A 24292-nucleotide genomic window follows, 5' to 3' on the forward strand; every position below is an offset into this window, starting at 1 on the left:
ACTTCCTGTCTGTTGCCTAGCAATGTCTTCTCTCGGGTACAGAACCGGAGCCACTGCCTTATCTCTCACCCGGTCAGTACCACCACAGCTGTGGAAAACTCAGGGTCCTCCAACTATAGGTGGTGCAAAGGTTTGGCTGCTGTCTCTTCTTGGCACCATTAATTCTGGCATCTGTTTTAAAAGTCTCTTCATATGTTTACAGCTGCAGCTATCTTGCCATTGTGTTCTTTTTTCAAACTGTCAGGCCGGAAAGTGTGTCAGTCCTTCATCTTCTGATACAAACAACAAACTAGCTAAGATAACCTCTGACATTCCAACCTTATCAGTGCAGCACCAAAACGTAGTGATCCTCATAGATAGACCAACTCGCCTTTTTGTATTGCATGCATTTGTGCTTGCATGTTCATGTGAAAGGAAATGAGAGAAAATCAAAGTGATAGGGTGTGAGGGGGGATGAGAGTATAAAGTTTAATCTTTTACCATAGACTCAGTATTTTCAGACAATGATTAGAACTAGTTTTAACCTTAATGTACCAAAGGGGTCCAATTTATAGCACAGAACCATAGCTAATGCCAGTTACAATGAAAATGGAAATTAATAATATAAGAACTTATAAGTACTTTTCTAGCCTTCCTGGTGCTCACTTTTTGTCCTATTGTCTTACGTCCTTTTGTCTTATCACCAAGCCCCACTCATCTGGTCCTTAAAGCAGATTAAATGCGGGTGTCCAGGTAGCGTGGCGGTCTATTCCATTACCTACCAACACGGGGATTGCCGGTTCGAATCCCCGTGTTACCTCCGACTTGGTCGGGCATCCCTACAGACACAATTGGCTGTGTCTGCTTGTGGGAAGCCGGATGTGGGTGTGTCCTGGTCGCGGCACTAGCGCCCCCTCTGGTCGGTCGGGGCGCCTGTTCTGGGGGGAGGGGGAACTGGGGGGAATAACATGATCCTCCCACACGCGACATCTCCCTGGCGAAACTCTTCACTGTCAGGTGAAAAGAAGCGGCTGGCAATGCCACATGTATCAGAGGAGGCATGTGGTACTCTGCAGCCCTCCCCAGATCAGCAGAGGGGGTGGAGCAGCAACCGGGACTGCTCGGAAGAGTGGGGTAATTGGCCAAGTACAACTAAAAAATCCACACACAAAAAAAAAATCAAAGTAAGTGACCAGTGAGTTTTAGGATGAGCAGTGATTAAAGGAAAATAGTAGCCTCTTTGCTAATGTTTAACAGGGTGTCTCCTTACCAAAGTGAAATGTTTGAATGAGGGGATTAATTATTTGTCACCGAATGTCACATCTTCTTTTAACTGGGTTTCTTGTCGCTCTTCAGGCAATCTCACTCTTCTTTTCTCCGCTATTCTGTTGAAACTGCTGATGTGAGGAAGGAGTTGACAGAGTAGTTTACTCTACAGGGCAAAAGCCGGCATACCTGTAGGGGTGGCTTTTTTATTTCTAAAATTTTGGGCTCTTTTATTCAAAGCACAGAATATTTGATGCAAGCTGACCTTTGACCTAATGCAGGCTACCAATACAGTATTCATCATGGCAAACAGGTACCTTTCTCGCCTTCGATTCTAACATTTAAGGTAGAGTGTAATGCTGTGTATCTGCTACATGCAGCAAAATTCTCTGCTCAAACGGTTTTTTAATTCAATTACATCAAGAGCATCCATTGCCTGTGACTTTGTTATGGTGAGATTTTTATTTGACTACAATTTAGTTGAAGGATAATCTCATATGGATACTTAGACTTTATGGCATCATAAGTCAGTCACTATGAGCTTATCATGTTGTTAGGGTTATTATAAGAGATGAGGCTGTGGCTGAGTAATAAGTGTAAATTGAGATCCACTAATTATGCTGTAGTCAAAGAGCGGATGGAAAGTAGAGGCATGCATTTTTTTCTTGTATTGCTTTGAATGTTTAGGTGTTGACTTGAGTTGCAAAATTATTTGAGGGTATATTGGTGTGATACACACAGGTAGCAGTAACAACTGCCCTGCTGTAGGGTCTTTATGGTTCTTGAAAAGGAGACGACATTGGTGGAAAATCAGGTAACAGTTGAGCACAAGAAACAGGGACATAATGTTGTGGCATTAGAACAGTATACAAACAACTTAAATGACAAATCTTTATCAATTAACAAGCTGGTTACATCAGTTACCCTCATATGCAACTTGATGGATGGATGGATGGATGGATGGATGGATGGATGGATGGATGGATGGATTGATTGATTGATTGATTGATTGATTGATTGATTGATTGATTGATTGATTGATTGATTGATTGATTGATAGCAAACTGCATAATTCTCCAACCCAACTTTAGTTAAGGACTCATGTCAAAGAGTTGGGGAAAGGGATGTGTGGTCAGGTACTAATGTGGTCTGGCTTGGCTCTACTATCAGGTTATCCCATATCTCCGTTTGGGACTAGACCAAACCACTGCATGGGTACTAGTCCTGTGGAAATTTATTGACAATTTCCTTGAGAATTCAATTTGTGCAATTTATTGCACTTGTGACTTGGGTTGAGGAAGATTTCCAACATGAAATTTACCAATCTGATCAAGTTTCTGAAATCCTTGAATCCTTTTCTATTACCTGGGTAATGCATATTGTTGAAAATATTTGTAAGACGTATTAAATTTCACTTTTGTGTGGCTTGTCCAAGTCTACTTTCCAATGCATCTCTCCATATTATGGATGCTCCTCTTCTTGGGCAACAGAAAAGTATTCAAAAGTTTCAGAAAGCTTATCAGATTGGCAAATTTGGTCGGGAAACCTTGCCCAACCTAAGTTAAAAGTGCTACAAAATGCGCAAAGTGAATTCTCCAGGAAATTGTCAATGCATTTCTATGGGACTAGCACCCACGTACATAGTGGTTTGTGCTAGTCCCAAATAGGGCCAGTATTCCCATTGCCAAGAGACAGGGTGCAAAATCATACTCCTGTTGAAGGCGGAGCAGAATTGGTAACAATCAGAGTCAAGTAACAGAGTCTGTTGAATTGGGTTTAGTCAAGCTTTTTTGATTCTTTTGTTTGTTTGTTTCTTTCTTTCTTTGTTTCTGTTTTTGTTTTTTGGGGATTGGTCATTCGGGACATGCTGTAGTCTTTAAAGATCCCATCAAAAGGCTGATAATGAATCTAAGTTGTTCACATGCTCAATGTCGGTATTTTGATTTTATGTGTCACTAATAAATGTTAAAATGGTCATAGGACTTAATTACAAAGAAGTGTGACTCACTGACCAACTGAGCCACTCCTGATTCTGCCTGATTCTGCAAATGAAGGCAGGAACCACACCCCACCTGCCACAATAATACTGGATCCCATTTACCAGACTGAGCAGGCAAGGGCTCAGTGTCTTGCAAAAATACTCTGTCAGGACATAGAAAGGTTTATGGGATTTATTAATTTCAATTCAGAATCCCACTATTGTAGTAACATCCCAAGTTTTTAAGTTAATGACACACCAATGCCAATGGGCATTTCGAATTATATATAATGAGATGAGAATGGATTTTATTAGCCACAGGATTAGGAAATGTGCTCAGCCCATAAAGAAACCATATAAATCTCCAGTTTAAGTGACAACATGAAAATTGCCAAACATGGAACAATGGAACACACATGACGAATAAGTCCGCAGAAACAATTAAAGGAAAAACCTGTACAGTTTCGGATTCACGGCAATAATGGGTATTTTCAGTTGTTTAACATGTTTCTCGGGTCAATGTCAAACAAGGAACAACAAGGAACATGTTGGAAAATATCAACGCACAGCCACCCTAATTCGCACTTATCTGAAATACTGCCGTTCCCGTTATTCTTTTTTTAAACAACGTTAAAAAATGTTTTATACTAACTTTCACTTAATAAGAAGAAATATCAATCAATCAATCACATTGCATTTTATATAACACCTTTCTAGCTGCAACAACCACTCAAAGCGCTTTACAGTTAATGAAAAATAGCAGATAGAGGAGTGAAATTACAGAATGCTAATACATTGAATATACACTGCTCAAAAAAATAAAGGGAACACCTAAAAACACAATATAGACCTCGATGAATGAAATATTTCAGCTGAAAATCTTTATTTATTAGACAGAGGAATGTGTTTAGAGCAAAATAACCTAAGAATGATCAATGGAAATCCAAATCATTAGCCCATTAAGGTCTGGATTCAGAATCATACTCAAAATCAAAGTGGAAAATGAGAACATAGGCTGATCCAACTTCTGTGGAAATTCTTCAAGACGATTCAAAATGAGGCTCAGTAGTGTGTGTGGCCTCCACGTGCCTGTATGCACTCCCTACAACGTCTGGGCATGCTCCTGATGAGACGACGGATGGTCTCCTGAGGGATCTCCTCCCAGACCTGGATCGGGGCATCGGTCAACTCCTGGACAGTCTGTGGTGCGACATCGCGTTGGCGGATGGTACGAGTCATGATGTCCCAGAGGTGCTCGATTGGATTCAGGTCTGGGGAACGTGCAGGCCAGTCCATAGCATCAATGCCCTCGACATACAGGAACTGCTGACACACTCTGGCCACATGAGGACGAGCATTGTCATGCATGAGCAGGAACCCAGGGCCCACTGCACCAGCATATGGTCTGACAATGGGTCTGAGGATCTCATCTCGGTACCTAATGGCAGTCATGGTACCTCTGGCTAGCACGTAGAGGTCTGTGCGGCCCTCCAAGGATATGCCTCCCCAGACCATCACTGACCCACCGCCAAACTGGTCATGCTGGAGGATGTTGCAGGCAGCAGAACGTTCTCCACAGCATCTCCAGACTCTCTCACGTCTGTCACATGTGTTCAGTGTGAACCTGCTCTCATCTGTGAAGAGCACAGGGTGCCAATGGCGAATCTGCCAACCAAGATGTTCTCTGGCAAAGGTCAATCGTGCTGCACGGTGTTGGGCTGTGAGCACAGGCCCCAATTGTGGACGTCGGGCCCTCATACCATCCTCATGCATTCTGTTTCTCACTGTTTGAGCAGAAACCTGCACATTAGTGGCCTGTTGAAGGTCGTTTTGTAGAGCTCCGGCAGTGCTCCTCCTGTTCCTCCTTGCACAAAGGACCAGATAGCGGTCCTGCTGCGGGGTTGTTGTCCTCCTGCGGCCCCCTCCACGTCTCCTGGTGTACTGGCCTGTCTCCTGGTACCTCCTCCATGCTCTGGACACTGTGCTGGGAGACACATCAAATCTTCTTGCCACAGCACGCATTGATGTGCCATCCTGGATGAGCTGCACTACCTGAGCAACTTCTGTAGGTTGCAGATACCGCCTCATGCCACCTCTAGTGGTGAGGGCACTAGCAAAATGAAAAACTAACCAAAGATCGGCCAGAAAAGATGAGGACAGGCAAATGGTCTGTGGCCACCACCTGCAAATCCATTCCTTTTATAGGGGGTGTCTTGCAAATTGTCTAATTTCCACCAGATGGAAATTAGACAATTTACCAACAGGTGAAATTGATTCACAAATCAGTGTTGCTTCCTAACTGGACAGGTTGATATCTCAAAAGTGTGATTGACTTGGAGCTACATTGCATTGCTTATGTGTTCCCTTTATTTTTTTGAGCAGTGTATTAATGCAATTTAAGATACAGGAGAAGTCCGAGAACATTCACTAACTTGCACGGTTTGAAGACGTCTTTGACTTTTCAGTTTGCTTGAAATGAGCCATTGAGCACTGAGTTATTGTCCTGTATTTTCCTAGGTGAACCCCCCTTACTATGTGAAACTGGTGGAGCTGGTACCCCACCCGGAAACTTTAGCAACTGTTATGGACACCGTCCATGCCCTGATGACCCAAGTAAGGATCCCAGATTGCACAACTCCGGGCTGTCCCTTGCTTTCACAGTCCAGAGGAGAAATGCAACATCAGTATCAGTATATAATAGATGATATCATCATGGCTTAATGGCTTCTGCAGGTTCTTTTTGTTCCCCCCTTTTTCTCCCCAATTGTATCCAGCCAATTACCCGACTCTTCCCAGCCGTCTCGGTTGCTGCTCCACCCCCTCTGCTGATCCGGGGAGGGCTGCAGACTACCACATGCGTCCTCTGATACATGTGGAGTTGCCAGCTGCTTCTTTTCACCTGACAGTGAGGAGTTTCGCCAGGAGGACGTAGCACATGGGAGGATCACGCTATTCCCCCCAGTTCCCCCTCCCCTCCAAACAGGCACCCCGACCGACCAGAAGAGGCACTAGGGCAGTGACCAGGACACATACCCACATCCAGCTTCCCACCCGCAGACACTGCCAATTGTGTCTGTAGGGATGCCCGTCCAAGCCGGAGACAACATGGGGATTCGAACTGGCAATCCCCATGTTGGTAGGCAACAGAATAGACCACTATGCCACCCAGACGCCCATTCTGCAGGTCCTTGAGCAGTCTTAAACTATCCTAGATTGAATCATTTTCATTCAAGGCTATTAGATAACTTCAGAGTGGGTTAATGCAGATTTTATGCCTCTCATACAGTTTTAGTAGACTTTAAAATATTGTTTTTTCTAACTTGCAAAAAAGTCCCAAAAGTTTTCCTTAAGTATATATTTTTAAAGCTTGCTTTAAAAAAATTTCTTATCAAATGGCAAGGGTAAATTCGTAATTCTCTTGTAAATAAATCATTTTTATTGTTGTTGGTTGCTATATTGTTTAAAGCTGTTGAGTAAAATTAATCTGTGATAATAAATCACCAAATTATGAGCATTATTGACAGAACCATGGCTCACTGTGACTGATCCTCCTGCTCCAGTAAGCCAAGTAGTAATTTGGTTTAGATTCAAATAAAAAAAAATCTGTTGGTTGAATCCATCTTATCTCAGATGCAGCATAACACAAGTAAATGAAAGCAATATATGATAAAAGGGAATGTAATGTATATATCTGTGGTACTACTTCTTAAAATGTTGGTTGGAACTGAAATAGTGGCTCACTGGAGCTGCACTGAGATGGTATGGTTTATTTAGTGTCGCTCCCAAAGGGACACAGATTTTCTGTATCTGAAAATTGAAAAGGAAGATTTATTTTAGTGATAAATTATATAAATAACGATTTTTTATTTTTTATGATCCAGGTTGGCCAAGCACCTGTCTGTCTGAAGAAGGAGATTGACGGCTTTGCCCTCAACAGAGTGCAGTACGCCATCATTGCAGAGTCGTGGAGACTTGTCCAGGTAGGCAAGAAAACGTAACAGGTTAACACAGCTGTGGCAAAGCTGCTTTCCAGCCAAAACAAGAATAAAGTCATAATGGATTAATTTAAGATATAACAATGTAAATTGTAAGAAGTACAAAGACACAACTGCACACAACATCACACTGGGGAGCACAAGACAGAACACAAACTTTTTTGTAGTTGTATTATTTCATTTATTCATTAATTTACTTTTCAGTTTTGGACGGTTTTCTGTGTGTGTGTGTGTGTGTGTGTGTGTGTGTGTGTGTGTGTGTGTGTGTGTGTGTGTGTGTGTGTGTGTGTTTGTGTGTTTGTGTGTTTGTGTGCACACGCGCACATCAGTGCAGTGGGAACTGCAACTTTTGGCCTCCGCAAACATAACTTTCTGACTAGACGAAGATAGTCTGACTGGCTTCGTCTAGTCAGAAAGGCACGAACTGAGGAAGCCTCTTGGATGAGAGGCGAAATGTCCTCACGGATATATACCAAGTCCAGTTGCACTTGATTCAACTCCTTTGGATAACCCTGACCTGGATGAATGAGAACATTCACAGACATGATTAAGCCTGTTATAAAATTGGCTCTGCCTACGGCACAGGTAACATACTGTGAAGAAATCCTATCTCTCATCAAGGGACCAACACAGAAAGAGGCATAATAGCATCAATCTAGGGTTTATATCAGTCTGTCAGCTCATTCTCGCACCTCCTTTTTCCTGCTCTGTCTTTCTGTCTGTCTCTCTTTCTCTTTCTCACTGTCTATCCCTGTCACAGTCTGTCTGCCTTTCACAGTATTTCTCTCTCACTTCCATTATGTCCTTCTTGCCCTGTCGCAGTCTGTCCCCCTCCCTCTCTTTCTATCTCTCACTTTCTCACTCTTAAGTTTTCATCTAGCACTTTTGTATAGCTCTTCTTTCTCCTTCAGTCTCTCTCCCTGTTCTTCTGTGGTTTTCTGCCCGTCTCTCCCTCTATCACCAATTTTCTCTGTGATTGATTGACATGGATATCGCTCCTTTTTATCTGCCTCGGTCTGCCTGTTTCTTTGTGTTGTAAAATCTTTGTCTCTCTGTTTTATCTGTGTGTGTCTGTCTCAATTTCTTGGTCTGTCCCCCCCCCCCACCTCTCTCTCTCTCTCTCTCTCTCTCTCTCTCTCTCTCTCTCTCTCTCTCTCTCTCTCTCTCTCTCTCTCTCTCTCTCTCTCTCTCTCTCTCTCTCTCTCTCTCTCTCTCTCTCTCTTAACCTCTCTCCCTGGCACACTCTTTGTCAGCACATTACAGATGTAATGGAGTATTTGGAATCTCCCCCTCTAGAATACAGCGTGATTCTTAGTCAGTCCTTTGTGTCGAAGATGTGTTGCAAAAGCCGGCGTTTTCAGAGCTCACTGGGACATTTTGATCTTGGCTTCGGTTGTACAGTGTGTCGAATGCATTATGACCAGACCTTTTCTCACACACACACAAACTAACACACACTGACATACACACACATACACACACATGCACACACAGACATTTACATGTGCAAAGACATAAACCTCAAGAGGACAAAGAGATGCAAGCAAATCGGGCACGGAAATCAAATGACACAGAATTATGATATAGAGGAGAAGAGCTCACAAACAAAAGCAAAAATTGAAAAAAAAAAAAGGCATGTGTGGCCACCGAGCTGCGCAGTGGAAAAATTAAAAGTTGTGTCTGTGTGTGTGTGTGTGTGTGCGTGTGTGCGTGGTGGTGGTGGTGGAACAAGATTTTTTTTTTAATTGGTTTCAGCATATTTTTTAAAGAACAATTTAAGCTACTTTACATCATTACATCCCTTTTTTGAGCTGTAGGTGCAGGCACATGTCTTCCAACTGATGAAACCTGTCAATACTCTACATGATTTTAACGCTGGCCAAGATAACTTCACCAAACCACTTTCAGTGAAAAAAAGTATTTGTTGCCACCCTCTTTTGGCTGAAATCTTCACCCCTGCTGTGCTGCCAGCCCCCACCCAAACTGGTGACGTAGCACTAAAGTTTTCGACAGAGTCTGACGGCAGTGGGAAGAGACTAAATAAAGATTACAAACTGTCAGTCAGAGGTATGTCTCCTCAGCCACAGGTTTTAGAGACGCACCCTCTTTTCCCACCTCACTATCCACCCTGCAGATCATAATTTTTCAAAATCTAAAGTGTGTACTTGGAGGAGACAAACTGAAACCATGTATATTACCCTTTAAAGTTCGTTCTTTCAATGGTCATTCATTGAACGACTCTTTGAATATTAAAATATTTAATTTTAATTCTGCTTAGTAACATTTGAGAGTGAATTGCGCACAGTACTATTGCACGATGGAAATAGGATAAATACATGAAGGAGAAAATCAGTGGCTACTACTGTATACAGTGCTAATGCAGGACACATGCTGGATGATGGACAAATGAGGGGGAACTTCCATAATAGTCACAACTGTGAAAGGCCTGGTCCATCACATGCTTTGAATGGCTTTTTCACGCTATATGGTAGCTATATCATTGATTTGTGTGAGTCACTGATGATGCATGTGGACATTTTTGTGACTTGTTTCTTTTCAGGGGTGTTTGTCAGTGATTTTCAACTTCTCTCATAGTTTTCCATAAATACTTTGACAGCATGAAACACCTCCCAGACTTCTCCAGATTCCAGAATCCAAGAACTATGAGTTAGTTATGATGTCGAATGGCAAAGTGAGTCCGTCCACCAGTTTGCCAAACCAATGGTCTCCTAACCAAAGTTCTGTCTCAAAAGATGCACAAAAGATACCAGTTTCCCCCTGAATTCCTCTATTCTACTTTATATTTCGTTTATGTCCTTGAGCTATCTTCTAAGTTTTCTGTTACTTACTTTAGAAACTTTTTTAGCTAATGAAAATGGATTTTAACTCTGAATCTATCATGGACCTAATTGTAGAGCACCTGACATTCCTGTTCATCGTCCCCAAATTTAGTCGGGCCATGACTATATAGTAACACGAACCCTTTAAACTATTAAATGTTTTATAATTGTTGTTCTGGCTAATGAGCAGATACTATGGCAGACCTTGCTCATAGAAGAGCTTTATCAACAGTTACTACAACATTAATAGCTAAAAACGGTATCACTATAGGTGTCAGTATATTTGATCTTTGGGATGGATTATATAGCTTTAATAGTTAAATGGAAACATTGCTAATGAAGTGCTAAATTTGGCTCTGGAGGCATCAAGTTGGAGGAAAACAATCATGAGTCTTAGAATAAAACTAATATTTGTCCGCAAAATGCCATTATATCTGATCAGAGCTCAGATTTACTGTATAAGGGCGAGATACTGGAATGCAACCTCCAATATTTAAGCTGACTGTTGGGATAATTAGTGTGCATGTTTTAAAAATGACAAGTACAGTGATACTATAGGCCTGTTGTTGTTTTTTGTTTATGTCACCATGTGCTCCTTCAGTAACTCTGGAATCCAACAATTCCAGAGCAGATTTTTGTTACAGGGCAACTTCTGTGTTCACAAGCGAGTCAAACGAGTCAAGTGGGTCTTGGGTCTAGTGCAAGTCCTTATGAACGCAGTCAGGGGTGAAGGAAGCAACCCAACAGCCATAGGTTGCCCACTGCGGGAATGCATGCGTTGGTGTCAGTTCAAGGAAATGAAGCAGAAATTAATGCCCTGTTCCTTACCCCTTTGTCCTGGCTCCCGCGGTAGCACATCATCCATGTGTCCCGGTGTGGTATTTCTATTCTCTCACCGGCCTGTGGAGAGGTGGACACATATCTACATGACATTCCAGATTGTGTTTGGATTGCCTTTTAGTGCTATGAAGAGCTCATTGAAGCAGATGAACCCTGAGGCAACCTTTAGGTTCTAGCTGACAAAAATGCCACATTCCTGTTATCATAAAGTACTTTGCCCTGGGTTGAGCCCCAGCCAAGTGGTTTGTCTCGTGTCCTCCTTGGGTTGCTCCATTCACATGTATTTGCAGGACATAGATACACTGCAAAACCAAAACACAATAGTGCAGGGAAGCACTTTGTCGAATATAGGTTGAAAACAATAAAATATCATTGTAGTTTTTCAGTTATAGGTAACTTTTACAAGATATTTCATATCCATCAAATATTATGATGTACCTGTCTCTCGACTGTGGTGGGGATACTACTTTGGTGCAGCCAAAGAAATAAAGCATTTGCTGAGCCTTCAGTTAATGGAGAGCTAAAAAATATATATATAACTGTGAATAAGCATCAAAAGGAGGGCCAGTACTTTCAAGCTTATATTAGTTTCTTGTGTCTTTACTGAAAGTGCAGAAAGTAAATCTTGATAACTGTTGTAGAGCTGAGAGATGGCAAACTAACTGAACCAGCTGATCTGGGCTATTTCAGAGGATCTAGTCATGTTTATACCATTGAAGAATTTATACTGCAGACAGGACAGTAACAGGGGAAAGTTAATTCAAAGAAAGTAGAGGCACTGAAAATACATTTCAAATACGATGGGTTCATCAAAGGAGGCAGTGACTTTAGGCTAGAGGTTGCTAATTAGTTTTGTTTGCTTTAATTGCATTCATATTCTTGGTGCCAACACATTATTTCCTCATTCTTTTTTTTTGGATTTTTTCCCCCTATTTTCTCCCCAGTTGTATCCAGCCAATTACCCCATTACATTACATTACATTACATTACATTACATTACATTACAGTCATTTAGCCAATGCTTTTATCCAAAGCGACTTACAATAAGTGCATTTAACTACCCCACTCTTCCAAGCCGTCCCAGTCGCTGCTCCACCCCCTCTGCCGATCCGGGGAGGGCTGCACACTACCACATGTCTCCTCCGATACATGTGGAGTCGCCAGCCACTTCTTTTCACCTGACAGTGAGGAGTTTTGCCAGGAGGACGTAGCACATGGGAGGATTATGCTATTCCCCCCAGTTCCCCCTCCTGCCCTGAACAGGCGCCCCGACCAACCAGAGGAGGAACTAGAGCAGCGACCAGGACACATACCCCCATCCGGCTTCCCACCCACAGACACAGCCAATTGTGTCTGTAGGGATGCCCGACCAAGCCAGAGGTAACACAGGGATTCGAACCGGCGATCCCCATGTTGGTAGGCAATGGAATAGACCACCACGCCACCCGGACGCCCACGTTATTTCCTCATTCTTATCAACCTTGTTTTCAAAATTCAAACAGTCATCACGGATGTTTAATGTAGATGGTAAGGCATCTTCTTTCAGAAGCAAAAGACTGCAAACTTTTTTGAAGACTAACATACGTAATGTCATGTTCAGTTCAAAAATATCTTTCGGCTGTCCCCAGGCAAAATCCATATCTGTGAAATAATCTTTTTAGTTTTATTTATTGTCTGAGGTGACAATGGTGCAGTTCGACCCCCCCCCCCCTTTCCTCCCCAATTGTATCTGGCCAATTACCCTACTCTTTTGAGCTGTCCCGGTTGCTGCTCCACCTACTCTGCCGATCCGGAGAGGGCTGCAGACTACCGCATGTCTCCTCCAATACATTTGGAGTCGCCAGCCACTTCTTTTCTCCTGACAATGAGGAGTTTCGCCAGAGGGACGTAGCACGTGGGAGGATCATGCTATTCCCCCCAGTTCCCCCTCCCTCGAATAGGCACCCCAACTGACCAGAGGCACTAGTGCAGCGACCAGGACACATACCCACATCCACCTTTCCACCGCAGACACGGCCAATTGTGTCTGTAGGGACGCCCAACCAAGCCGGAGGTAACACGGGGATTTGAACCGGCAATCCCCGTGTTGGTAGGCAACAGAATAGACCGCTATGCTACCCAGACGCCCCCTAATGGTGCAGTTCTTATCTGAGATCTGAAATCACACTCATTATTGACACCTTAGTTCTGATATCGAAAAGAGCAACATTTAACCTTCTAACCTGTAAAGAGATATTCACCCATGCATATGCTTACACAAGCATATACCTGCTCTCTCTTTTTCCCTGTCTTGCTTCTCTCAAACATATATACTGTACATGTCAAACATACAACACAAACACAAAAGGTGGCCGAAACAAAAAAGTCGCTATAGGGCGTGTCAGGTTATGATGTGATGATCACGGAATCCAGCCCAGTCTAGTTTGCCCTACACCTGTCTTCGATTTTACATCAAAGACATTAGGCTCCTCTAAAGCAGAACTAGCTATGCGTGAGCGAGGCAAATGGACATCTGCTGTCATATTTATCACAAAAATGCTGCTCAGACTTATACTCAAAATTCTGACTTTAACCTCCGAACTCCAATAAGTTTTTCACGTAGCCATGATCCTCTACTGATTAAGTACGTAGCTCTCTGAGTTGCAGGGTGTTAGTCACAGGACAAAGACTGCATTAAAGTCCTATTCTGTGGTTCAGAAATAACCTTCACTTTTACCTCACTTCAAAGTTGCCTCATAGTGGCACAAACTAATAAAAAGTACTTAAAGTTGTTTTTCGAAGATTATATTTGGCAATTAAAAGAAGCAAAAGACAGAAATGGCATGTAACATAGGTCATTACCCAATGAATTCATAATCAAAGTTTTCTTATTATTTGAATCATTATTATTTGAAATTACTTGAATTTGCATAAGGCTGCCTGGCCTGTTATGAAATACCTTTGCTATAATGGCATTACTACAATTCCTAGGGTCTCACATCAGAAGGTTCCTCCAGATTGTCGCTTATTTGCTTACTGGGCTTCTTATGTAGGAGTGACCCCTCCCTGAGCATGCCTACACACACACACACACACACACACACACACACACACACACACTGAACCTGGCCTTTGAGTGGGGGCCAGCATTGGTAAGCAGAGCAGCTGAGAAAGCAGCCGGTTTGCCCCCAGTGATTATACCAGAGGAGAGACCCCCTTTTCAGTGGCACCTACTCTCACCCCCACCCACCTCCAAATTGGGCCACCACCCCGCAGTGCTTCGATAACAGGCCTGTTGTTTGGCCAAAGGACCCAAACAATGACGACCCTGTCTCCCCCACCATCCTCCTGCTCCTCTTACTGCCGGTATCTGTGTCTGATCTTTGATTTCCTCCTCGGTTGGCCAACGGGTATCTGTGTAACTCCTCCACCCCCACCCAGAAACCTGAGAGATGAGGAGAGGAGAGGACTGGCCCAGGTTTAGCTGGCAGGAGTCCCCTCTTCTTTCCACAGTCTCCCCTCTCTCCATCCTGGGCTTCACCGCTTTCCTTTCTCTCAATCCCCCTGTCCATCCATCTCTCCTCCTTTCCACTGAAGCTTCTACATTATTCTCAGGAAACAAAATTGTCTGATTAGGGAAGGCCTAAATGATGAGAGGAGCTTTTAGCAGGTTCTGGATAGGCCAAAACAGAGTTGGTTTGGTCAGAAGTCTTGTAGCCAAAATGCTATGACTTTCTGAAGCTGCCAGTGATTCCCTATTTATTTCTTGGCACTAAAAAATTTTTTCAAGGCGATATCAAACCAAACTCGGCTCCTCATTGGCTGGAATTTTGTAATTGCCTGGCAGCATTGTCTTATTGAACGTTCCAATTAGCGGTAGGAACTATCATGGATGATTTGACCCCTAACAAATATATTGCAAGGACAGCTCTAACAAATAATGTTTTTAAAGGGTTAAGAGTTGGTAAAGTTAGGAATTTAATTGTAAATTTAGTAATTAAACTTATTTAAACATAGGTATATGCAAAGAATGAAATTTTAATGATAGAAAATTGGATGTTTCTAACTCAGTTTCTGTCTTGCTCCACCAGGAAGGGGTCATCTCGGTACAGGACATTGACCTGGTGATGTCTGAAGGACTGGGGATGCGTTATGCCTTCATAGGTCCCATGGAAACAATGCACCTGAATGCACCTGAAGGTATTGTTCCACTTTTGTGGTCACAAAATGATGGCCGAAACATTTGGGCAACTTTGGAAACTCGCAGAACAGTTTCATGGACATGGCTTTTGTTTTATCCTACCAAATCCTAGATGAAGAAACTTGTTCCGATCTCCTCTCAAGCAGAATTGCTGCTGAGAGGGGCTTTTTAGTCCTAGGTTATCCTAACTTCCTATCTCTTCAACAGGCTTACTCTATGACTACAGTAGCATCACATAGAGCAGAAAGAAACTGAACTTTAACACCAACCACAACTTGCTGGAAATAGCAGGTGTAGGGTGGTATTAATACTGTGTGCTATTCTCGTTCTCTGGGCTAGGGCCAGCTCAAACTGCATGGAGGTGAATTTCTGGGTGGGGGGACCATGGGAGTGGCTGAAATTTCTTTGAGCACAGACGTGATTACTGCTATTCCCCCCTCCCCTTTTTCTCCCCAATCATACCTGGCCAATTACCCCACTCTTCCGAGCCGTCCCTAGTCGCTGCTCCATCCCCTCTGCTGATCCGGGGAGGGTTGCAGACTACCACATGCCTCTTCCAATACACGGACGCTCCCTATTACTGCAATTATTTACATGATGATGCAGCTCATCATGTAAATACATGTCAAAATCTCTGAGATAGATAAAACTCAAAGCACACTCCAGAATTTCAAGGATAAAGTAAATCAGTAGGTCTCTGCAGGAAAATCGTAGTGTCTTTTAAGAGCAGTTTTTTTTTCTAAAAAGCTTCAGTAACCCTATGATTAAGAGGCCATTAATTGCGTAGTAAATGTGAAGAAATTGCTAAGAAATTACATAGTAATGTGGAGAAAATGCTAAGAAATAACAGTAAAGTAAAATCAATATAATGACAAGTTATAGTAGTAGAATTATCAGGAAGTATTGGGTAATTGCAGGGTAAAATTAAAGAAGAATAAAGAGGTTTGGTTGGTAAATATATGGGAATTAGTTATAGTGAGTGGTATGGACTACATACAGGATAAGACAGGTGGTTGGTTTCTTCATTTTAAAATATAATTTCTTAGCAATTTCTTCACAATTACTTGTTGTTATTCATCCGCCGCAGCAACGAAGACCATCTAGTCATCCTGTGATGGATGACTGATGACTTGCGCAATGATTAAAGTGAGGAAGAGTTGCGCATCATCAACCTCACTCTCTCGTCCGAGACCACCTACTACCAGTGGCAAGACTAGCGAGACGACTGGCAAAGGAGATGGATGCAGATTTTTCCTCAGGGTTTCTTCCCGAAGCCTTTCTCGTAGACAAGTATACCTGCAAGGCAGCGGAGGTTTTAAATCAGAGTTTGCCTTCTCCTAGATGAACTGTCGGACAGGCTAATGAGCTTCATCTACCCAGGTTTGAAATCAGAGTTGTCCTTCTCCTAGATTGGCTGCCAAACAAGGCTAATGAGTCCAATCGACCCACCCGGTTATACCGCCGGGAACCCGGTCGCCCCCGCAGCAGACTTTGTGAAAACAGGAGGTAGCACGAGAAGGTGCTGCTGCAGACATTTTTACGTAGGAGCAGCCATATGCTAAGGTCCTGATGGACCCTCGGCGATCACTACACCAGGAAGCAAGAAGCCACTGCACCGCTTCACATTCCTTTTGGCAAGTAGGACATCTGGCCCAATACTCGCCACCTCCCCTCGCCGCCTTCACAATTACTACATAATTAATGGCCCATAAATTATAGGGTTACCAAAGCTTCCTTTTCAGATTGATTGACAGACATACCAGACTGATGTCTTAAAAGGGTGTGTCTCTGCTAGTCAAGTGTAATTTTTCTCAATTGTCAGAATACGAATGGGGATTAGTTAAAGACACTAGGAAAGAATTAACATAGCGCTGCTAGGTTGGTGCTCAGTCTCATAAGGTGGGTTTGTGAAAACATCCAGTGCTAACATTTGTAGATGCATAATTAATGTGACTGTTTCTCAATTTTAACACTATGACCTCCTTTCAGTACTGCTTAATAATCACTGATCTAAAAAAAGAAAAAGACTGGCTCAAACTTCGAGGTTCTATTGTTAAGAAAGTGCAGCTGCAGAGATCACATAGCACTTGTATTGGAATTTGGAGAATATATTTTTTAAAAAAAAATGTATATATAGTATATATGTCCACAGAATGTTGCAATGAAACCTTTGATGTAGAAAAAAGAGCTCAACAATTCAGGAGCAAAGATGTATTTTTTTATAGCTCAAAGTTGTTAAATGGCAGAACAAGCTTGTTTTGTGCTCAATGCATATATATATATACACTACCGTTCAAAAGTTTGGGATCACCCAAACAATTTTGTGTTTTCCATGAAAAGTCACACTTATTCACCACCATATGTTGTGAAATGAATAGAAAATAGAGTCAAGACATTGACAAGGTTAGAAATAATGATTTGTATTTGAAATAAGATTTTTTTTACATCAAACTTTGCTTTCGTCAAAGAATCCTCCATTTGCAGCAATTACAGCATTGCAGACCTTTGGCATTCTAGCTGTTAATTTGTTGATGTAATCTGGAGAAATTGCACCCCACGCTTCCAGAAGCAGCTCCCACAAGTTGGATTGGTTGGATGGGCACTTCTTTGAGCAGATTGAGTTTCTGGAGCATCACATTTGTGGGGTCAATTAAACGCTCAAAATGGCCAGAAAAAGAGAACTTCATCTGAAACTCGACAGTCTATTCTTGTTCTTAGAAATGAAGGCTATTCCATGCGAGAAATTGCTAAGAAATTGAAGATTTCCTACACCGGTGTGTACTACTCCCTTCAGAGGACAGCACAAACAGGCTCTAACAGGTACTATTTAATGAAGATGCCAGTTGGGGACCTGTGAGGCGTCTGTTTCTCAAACTAGAGACTCTAATGTACTTATCTTCTTGCTCAGTTGTGCAACGCGGCCTCCCACTTCTTTTTCTACTCTGGTTAGAGCCTGTTTGTGCTGTCCTCTGAAGGGAGTAGTACACACCGGTGTAGGAAATCTTCAATTTCTTAGCAATTTCTCGCATGGAATAGCCTTCATTTCTAAGAACAAGAATAGACTGTCGAGTTTCAGATGAAAGTTCTCTTTTTCTGGCCATTTTGAGCGTTTAATTGACCCCACAAATGTGATGCTCCAGAAACTCAATCTGCTCAAAGAAGTGCCCATCCAACCAATCCAACTTGTGGGAGCTGCTTCTGGAAGTGTGGGGTGCAATTTCTCCAGATTACCTCAACAAATTAACAGCTAGAATGCCAAAGGTCTGCAATGCTGTAATTGCTGCAAATGGAGGATTCTTTGACGAAAGCAAAGTTTGATGTAAAAAAAATCTTATTTCAAATACAAATCATTATTTCTAACCTTGTCAATGTCTTGACTCTATTTTCTATTCATTTCACAACATATGGTGGTGAATAAGTGTGACTTTTCATGGAAAACACGAAATTGTTTGGGTGATCCCAAACTTTTGAACGGTAGTGTATGTGCATTGAGCAAATATCTGGATGTCTGGATGAAAGCTTCCTGCTGAGAAGTGCACTGTTCAGTGGAACTAAACAAGCCTTAGATATATTTTTGTGGTATTTATTTGCTGGATCAAATGAATCAGATCAAATTAAAAAAAACTGCAAATTTTACTTCCGGTGATGCATGCAACCAAGTAGCCACACGTCAATGGAGCTCTGGCACCTCCATATTAATTCAATACAATTTATTTTTGTTAGGGGCATTTTAGATAGTGCAGAACGGAGTATTGACTCCAGGTTATTTCGTTGGAGCACTTCTGGGGCAAGTTTACTGGTGAGATGCCTCCAAAACAACAGTCTAGGAGAACGACCCCTCCATTGCTACTTCTCAAGATGTTGGCAACGTGTGACCTGATGACATGGCCGAATTGGACCTCACACTGGCGAAAGCTATGGCGCTAATGACGGCTAATATAACAAGGTCGATTGATGAAAAACTGGAGCGCATGTTGCATAGTATCAATGACAACATTTCCCAACATTTGAAGGAAGTTAGCGAAAGTGTCGGAGAGGCGGAAAGAATATTGGCAGTGGAGAATGCTACACCTGCGGTGGACAAACGCAGGGATGCCTTGACTAAAGTGGTAAAGGAAATGCCTACAAGACTACGAGAACTGAAGATGCCGCAAAAACCTGAGAGTGATTGGCATACGTGAGAAGATGGAGGGTGCTGATGCGGTTAAGTTTATGGAAACATGGATTCCTCAGGTTTTTGGGCATGGAAACCAAGACCGGTCGAGTCAAACTTGAACAGGCTCACAGGGTCCCAGGTCCCACCACATCCAAACTACCCCAAGCCATGATCGTGAGATTTCACAATTTCTCCAACAGAGTCATGAAGGCTGCAATTAAGGAAGCAAAAATATTCATTCTTCCAGGATTTTGCTGCAGAGACAGTAGAAAAAACAGAGGGAATATACCGACATCAAAAAGAAGCTCCAGAGTATTCCCGGAGCCAGCTACAGCATGATTTACCTAGCATCTCTTTGGGTAACAATGAACAACACCACCAAAACTTTCTGTTCTCCGGAATAACTATCAGCCTTTATCGACTCATTATAAAATAATAATAATAATCATTATATTTATATAGTGACACGGCAGCGCAGTGGTTAGCACAGTCACCTCACAGCAAGAAGGTCCTGGGTTCGAGGCCTGGGGTAGTCCAACCTTGGTGGGTAGTCCCGGGTCATCCTCCGTGTGGATCTTGCATGTTCTCCCAGTGTCTGTGTGGGTTTCCTCCCACAGTCCAAAGACATGTAAGTCAGGTGAATCAGCCATACTAAATTGTCACTAAGTATGAGTGTGTGTGTGTGTGTGTGTGTGTGTGTGTGTGTGTGTGTGTGTGTGTGTGTGTGTGTGTGTGTGTGTTGGCCTGGCGGCCTGTCCAGGGTGTCTCCCCGCCTGCCGCCCAATGACTGCTGGAATAAGCTCCAGCATCCCCACAACCCTGAAAGCAGGATAAGTGGTTCAGATAATGGATGGATGGATTATATTTATATAGCACTTTTCTAAATGGCCAACACAAGCATCTGGTGAGGTGAGCGTCACAGTGGCCTTTGAATTTTGAATTTGAAACTCTTCAATGTTCAGGACTAACGTTATGGTTGCTTTGTGTGGTAGTTATTTTGCTGAACCAGAATTTTAGTCTGTTCTGGACATTGGGAATTAGTAAGCTAACATCAGAGTCGCTGGGCAGGATGCCCACTTTGCCTGTAAAATGAATCTCTTGGACCAGGCTCAAGTCATGTGTGTCTACTGACATTTTTTCAGGGCTTTCCTTTCCTCTTTTTTTTTTTGGATTTTTGCGGCAGTTGACATCTAGGTCAGGTGAATCGGCATTACTAAATTGTCCCTAGGTATGAATGTGTGTGTGTATGTGTGTGTGTGTGTGTGGGCCCTGTGTGTGTGTGGGCCCTGTGTGATGGCCTGGCGGCCTGTCCAGGGTGTCTCCCCGCTTGCCGCCCAATGACTGCTGGGACTGCTGCTGAGCATCCCAGTGGCTTTGCATTCAATCAGCGACTGAGGATAATGGTGCTTGTGAATTGTAGTGGTTAGAGAGAATGGCAGGCATAACCCACACAGAGGCAAACTGTTGAACTGCATTACCCTGATGCCGCCTGGTCACATGTCACGTTGAGCAATATGGCTGTGATCAGAAACGCTGCGCTGATATAAAGGCAACCTTACATGAATTTGTACATGTTGAACTTAAATCCAGATGTGATTAAAGCTGTTATATTTTGAACGGTACACATTTTATCTGCCTCAAGGGTATTGCCTATGCTGCACAATACCATAATTTAGGAGGACATGGTCGTATTATAACTTATGTTACCATTACATCCTTCACTTTAAAGCACTATCACTAATATTGCTGTCGATATTCTAGTATTATTCTGCCCCTTTTTTATTTTGTTTTTATTTTCTTATTTTCATTTTATTTACCTTCTACTTATTTCATTTATTTTATTATTTGCTTATTTGCCTCAAGGGTGTTGCCTATTCTACACAATGCCCTAATTTAGAAGGGCATGGTCCTGATCATTATTATACCTTATGTTACCACTACATCCTTCATTTCAAAGCACTATCACTATCATTGACATTTGATATTTGCCCCCTTTTTATTTACCTTCTATTTATTGTTTTATTATTTATTTTTTAACCAATTAATTCTTGGGGTTTTTTGTTGGTTTGTTGTTTTAATGAGGTGCTGTCTCTAAAGTACAATGCTTGCGTCTAGCGTAAGGTTCAGGGTCGCTCTCCCTCAGGGGCATTCCTGTGGGAAGAGAGGTTTTTTTGTTTAGTGTGTTTTTTCATACTTGTCTTGTTTTATATCTTAAGGACCTAGTAACAGTAGTTGTACATAGTTTTTATTGGGAGAAGGCCACAGTTCTATTCTGTAAGGAAATTACATTCACTTACCATGAACAAGATTATTCACTCAGCAGGTCATTATTTATGCATGATAATGGATGGAATATTTATCATGGGCAACAGCAATAAGGACTTAGGATTTAACACTTACAGTTCTAACAATGACTGCATCTGACGTGAAGTTTTGTACTTGGAATGTGCGAGGAGTTCATCATCCAGTGAAAAGAAAGAAGATTTTAACTTTCCTTAAAAAAGAGGATGCGAAAATTGCTCTGTTACGGGAAACCCACCTTAAAGATGGGGAACATCTTAAGTTAAAACGTGAATGGGTGGGTCAGGTATTTTTTTCATCCTTTACCTCAAACAGTAGAGGGATTTGCATCTTAATTCATAAATCACTTCCATTTAAGCTTGAAAAATGTGTCAGGTAATAGTGGGAGGTATGTTATTGTGAGAGGATCACTGTTTGGGAAAAATATCTCTATTATGAATGTATGTTACCCACCCAACCGTGCAACAGATTTGCTTACTAAAGCTTTTTCAGAATTTGGTGAACTCGAATGTGAACAGTCAATAATAGGTGGAGATTTAAATTGCCTGATGGATCCCCAAATTGATAAGTTCCCAGCGGAGAAACATCCCCCTAGATAAAGGCAATAATAGAGTCATGTGAAGAGATGGGATACTTAGGTGTCTGGAGAACTTTACACCCGGGAAAGAAAGAATATACTTTTTTCTCAAAAGCCCGCAAGAGTAATTCAAGAATAGCCTATTTCCTAGCACCAAAGATGATGCTTCACTTAATAACCTCTTGCACTATTGGAAGTATCACCATATCTGATCATAGCCCAATGTTTCTACAACGTTTTCAAGAGGGGGATGTTTCCCATACTGGGACAAAGTTTTATTTTATATTTTAATTCCAAATTCAAAGCATTCTATACAATTAATAAGACACCTGACATTTCCTCCTCAATCTTATGGGAAACAAGCAAAGCATACGCCAGAGGTTTAATAATATCATACGTAAAGAGTAAGCGACGGAAATCCCTCGAGACTCAGAGGGAACTTGAACTTGAGCTTTCAGAATTGGAGAAGGAATATATTAAAAATCCATCAGAGAATAACTTGAAGGCAATGTTGGCCACCAGAGCTTCACTAAACTCCTTACTTACACACAAAGCCAAACAAAATATTAGATTTGCAAAACAAAAGTTGTATGAATTTGGCAACAAGCCCAGTAAGTACCTTGTCAGGTTAGTGAATAAAAGGCCTGATTCTCAATGTCTTTCATCCATCAAAGACTCTAATGGGCAGAGTAAAACCGATGTAGACAGTATCAATAAGGTTTTCGAACAATTTTACAGTCAGTTATATACAAGTGAACAATCTAAAGATAATCAAACCTTATTAGGTAACTTTTTTTCTGTGTTAAATTGACCTAAGGCAACAGACTTCCAGAGGGAAGAATTAGATAAACGGAATACAGAGCAAAAATTGTGGACACTTTGAAAACTATGCAGTCAGGCAAGGCTCCAGGCCCTGACGGGTTTAGGTGGGGGTTTTATAAGGAGTTCAAATTCTGACTTATAGGACCCCTACTTGAAAAGCTAAATGATTCATTAGAGAAGGGCTCCCTCCCAAGATCACTTACAGAGGTCAATGTCAGCCTTATCCTTAAAAAAGGGAAACCAGCAGATGAATGCACTTCTTATAGGCCCATAAGCTTGTTAAATGCAGACTTTAAGCTGCTGTCCAAAACCTTGGCCTTACACTTAGAGAAAGTTCTGCCTTCTATTATAAAGAATGACCAAACAGGTTTTATTATTGGTAGGAATTCTTGTAGCAATATGAGAAAGCTTCTCAATATTATTCAACTTTACCAGCTTCGTAAATTGGATGGCTTAGTTGTCAGTTTCGATGCTGAGAAAGCCTTTGATCACATTGAGTGGCCCTATTTGTTTTCCGCACTTGACGTATTTGGTCTGGGGGAGGGGTTTATCAGCTGGGTGAAGCTTATATATAATAATCCGTTAACTGCTGTGCTGACAAATGGCAAAAAGTCCTCATTTTCTGCCTGGGTCAAGGATCAAGACAGGGCTGGCCTGTGTCTCCTTTATTATTTGCAATAGCTATCGAACCTCTGGCAGAAGCTATTAGATGCTCCTCCTCTATCTCAGGTGTTTCAGTTGGGAACAGGAACCATAAAATTTCATTGTATGTGGATATCCTGCTATTTCTTACTAACCCAGGTGTATCCATGCCTGCAGTCTTGAATCTGATAAGTAATTTTAGCAAGTTTTCAGGCTTCAAAATTAATTTCACAAAGTCAGAGGCACTCCCCATGGGTGGTCTTAGAGATTTACCTCCTCCCTTATCCTGTCCATTTAAGTGGTTACCTAAGGGCTTCACTTACATGGGGATATGTATAACCCCTTCACTACAACAGCTGTATTGCACTAACTTTGGACCCCTGTTAAAACGTATACATGAAGACCTGGAAGATGGTCTTCCTTACCGCTTTTGATGTTGGGACGGTTATCATTACTTAAAATTAACATTGTTGCTAGGTTTCTCTACTTATTTCATATGATCCCAATTCTATTTAAAACTAAAGTTATTAAAGAGATAAATAGGCAATTTAGCACCTTTATTTGGAACAAGAAGAGGCCTCGTATAAGGATAGCTAGATTGATGAGGCAACAGGAGATGGGGGGCTTGTCTGTCCCTAACATCAGGCTTTACCAACTAGCCTCGCAGTTACATTATATTGCTGAATGGGTAAAGAATGATTCAGAATCTATATGGC

General features: G+C 42.0%; 1 protein-coding gene across 1 annotated transcript in view; it reads left to right on the forward strand.

Moving 5' to 3' along the window:
- LOC130120335 (lambda-crystallin homolog) overlaps positions 1-24292 on the forward strand; it is a gene marked incomplete at its 5' end in the record, with an annotated part of 33043 nt that continues 8751 nt past the window's right edge. Inside the window, 4 exons of the mRNA XM_056288885.1 lie at positions 1-72; positions 5741-5836; positions 7105-7203; positions 14969-15077. Of these exons, the coding sequence (XP_056144860.1) occupies positions 1-72; positions 5741-5836; positions 7105-7203; positions 14969-15077 (376 nt within the window). The remainder of the gene's footprint in view (positions 73-5740; positions 5837-7104; positions 7204-14968; positions 15078-24292) is intronic.

The sequence above is a fragment of the Lampris incognitus genome, chromosome 11 (assembly GCF_029633865.1).
Source record: "Lampris incognitus isolate fLamInc1 chromosome 11, fLamInc1.hap2, whole genome shotgun sequence".
NCBI classification, from domain to species: domain Eukaryota; kingdom Metazoa; phylum Chordata; class Actinopteri; order Lampriformes; family Lampridae; genus Lampris; species Lampris incognitus.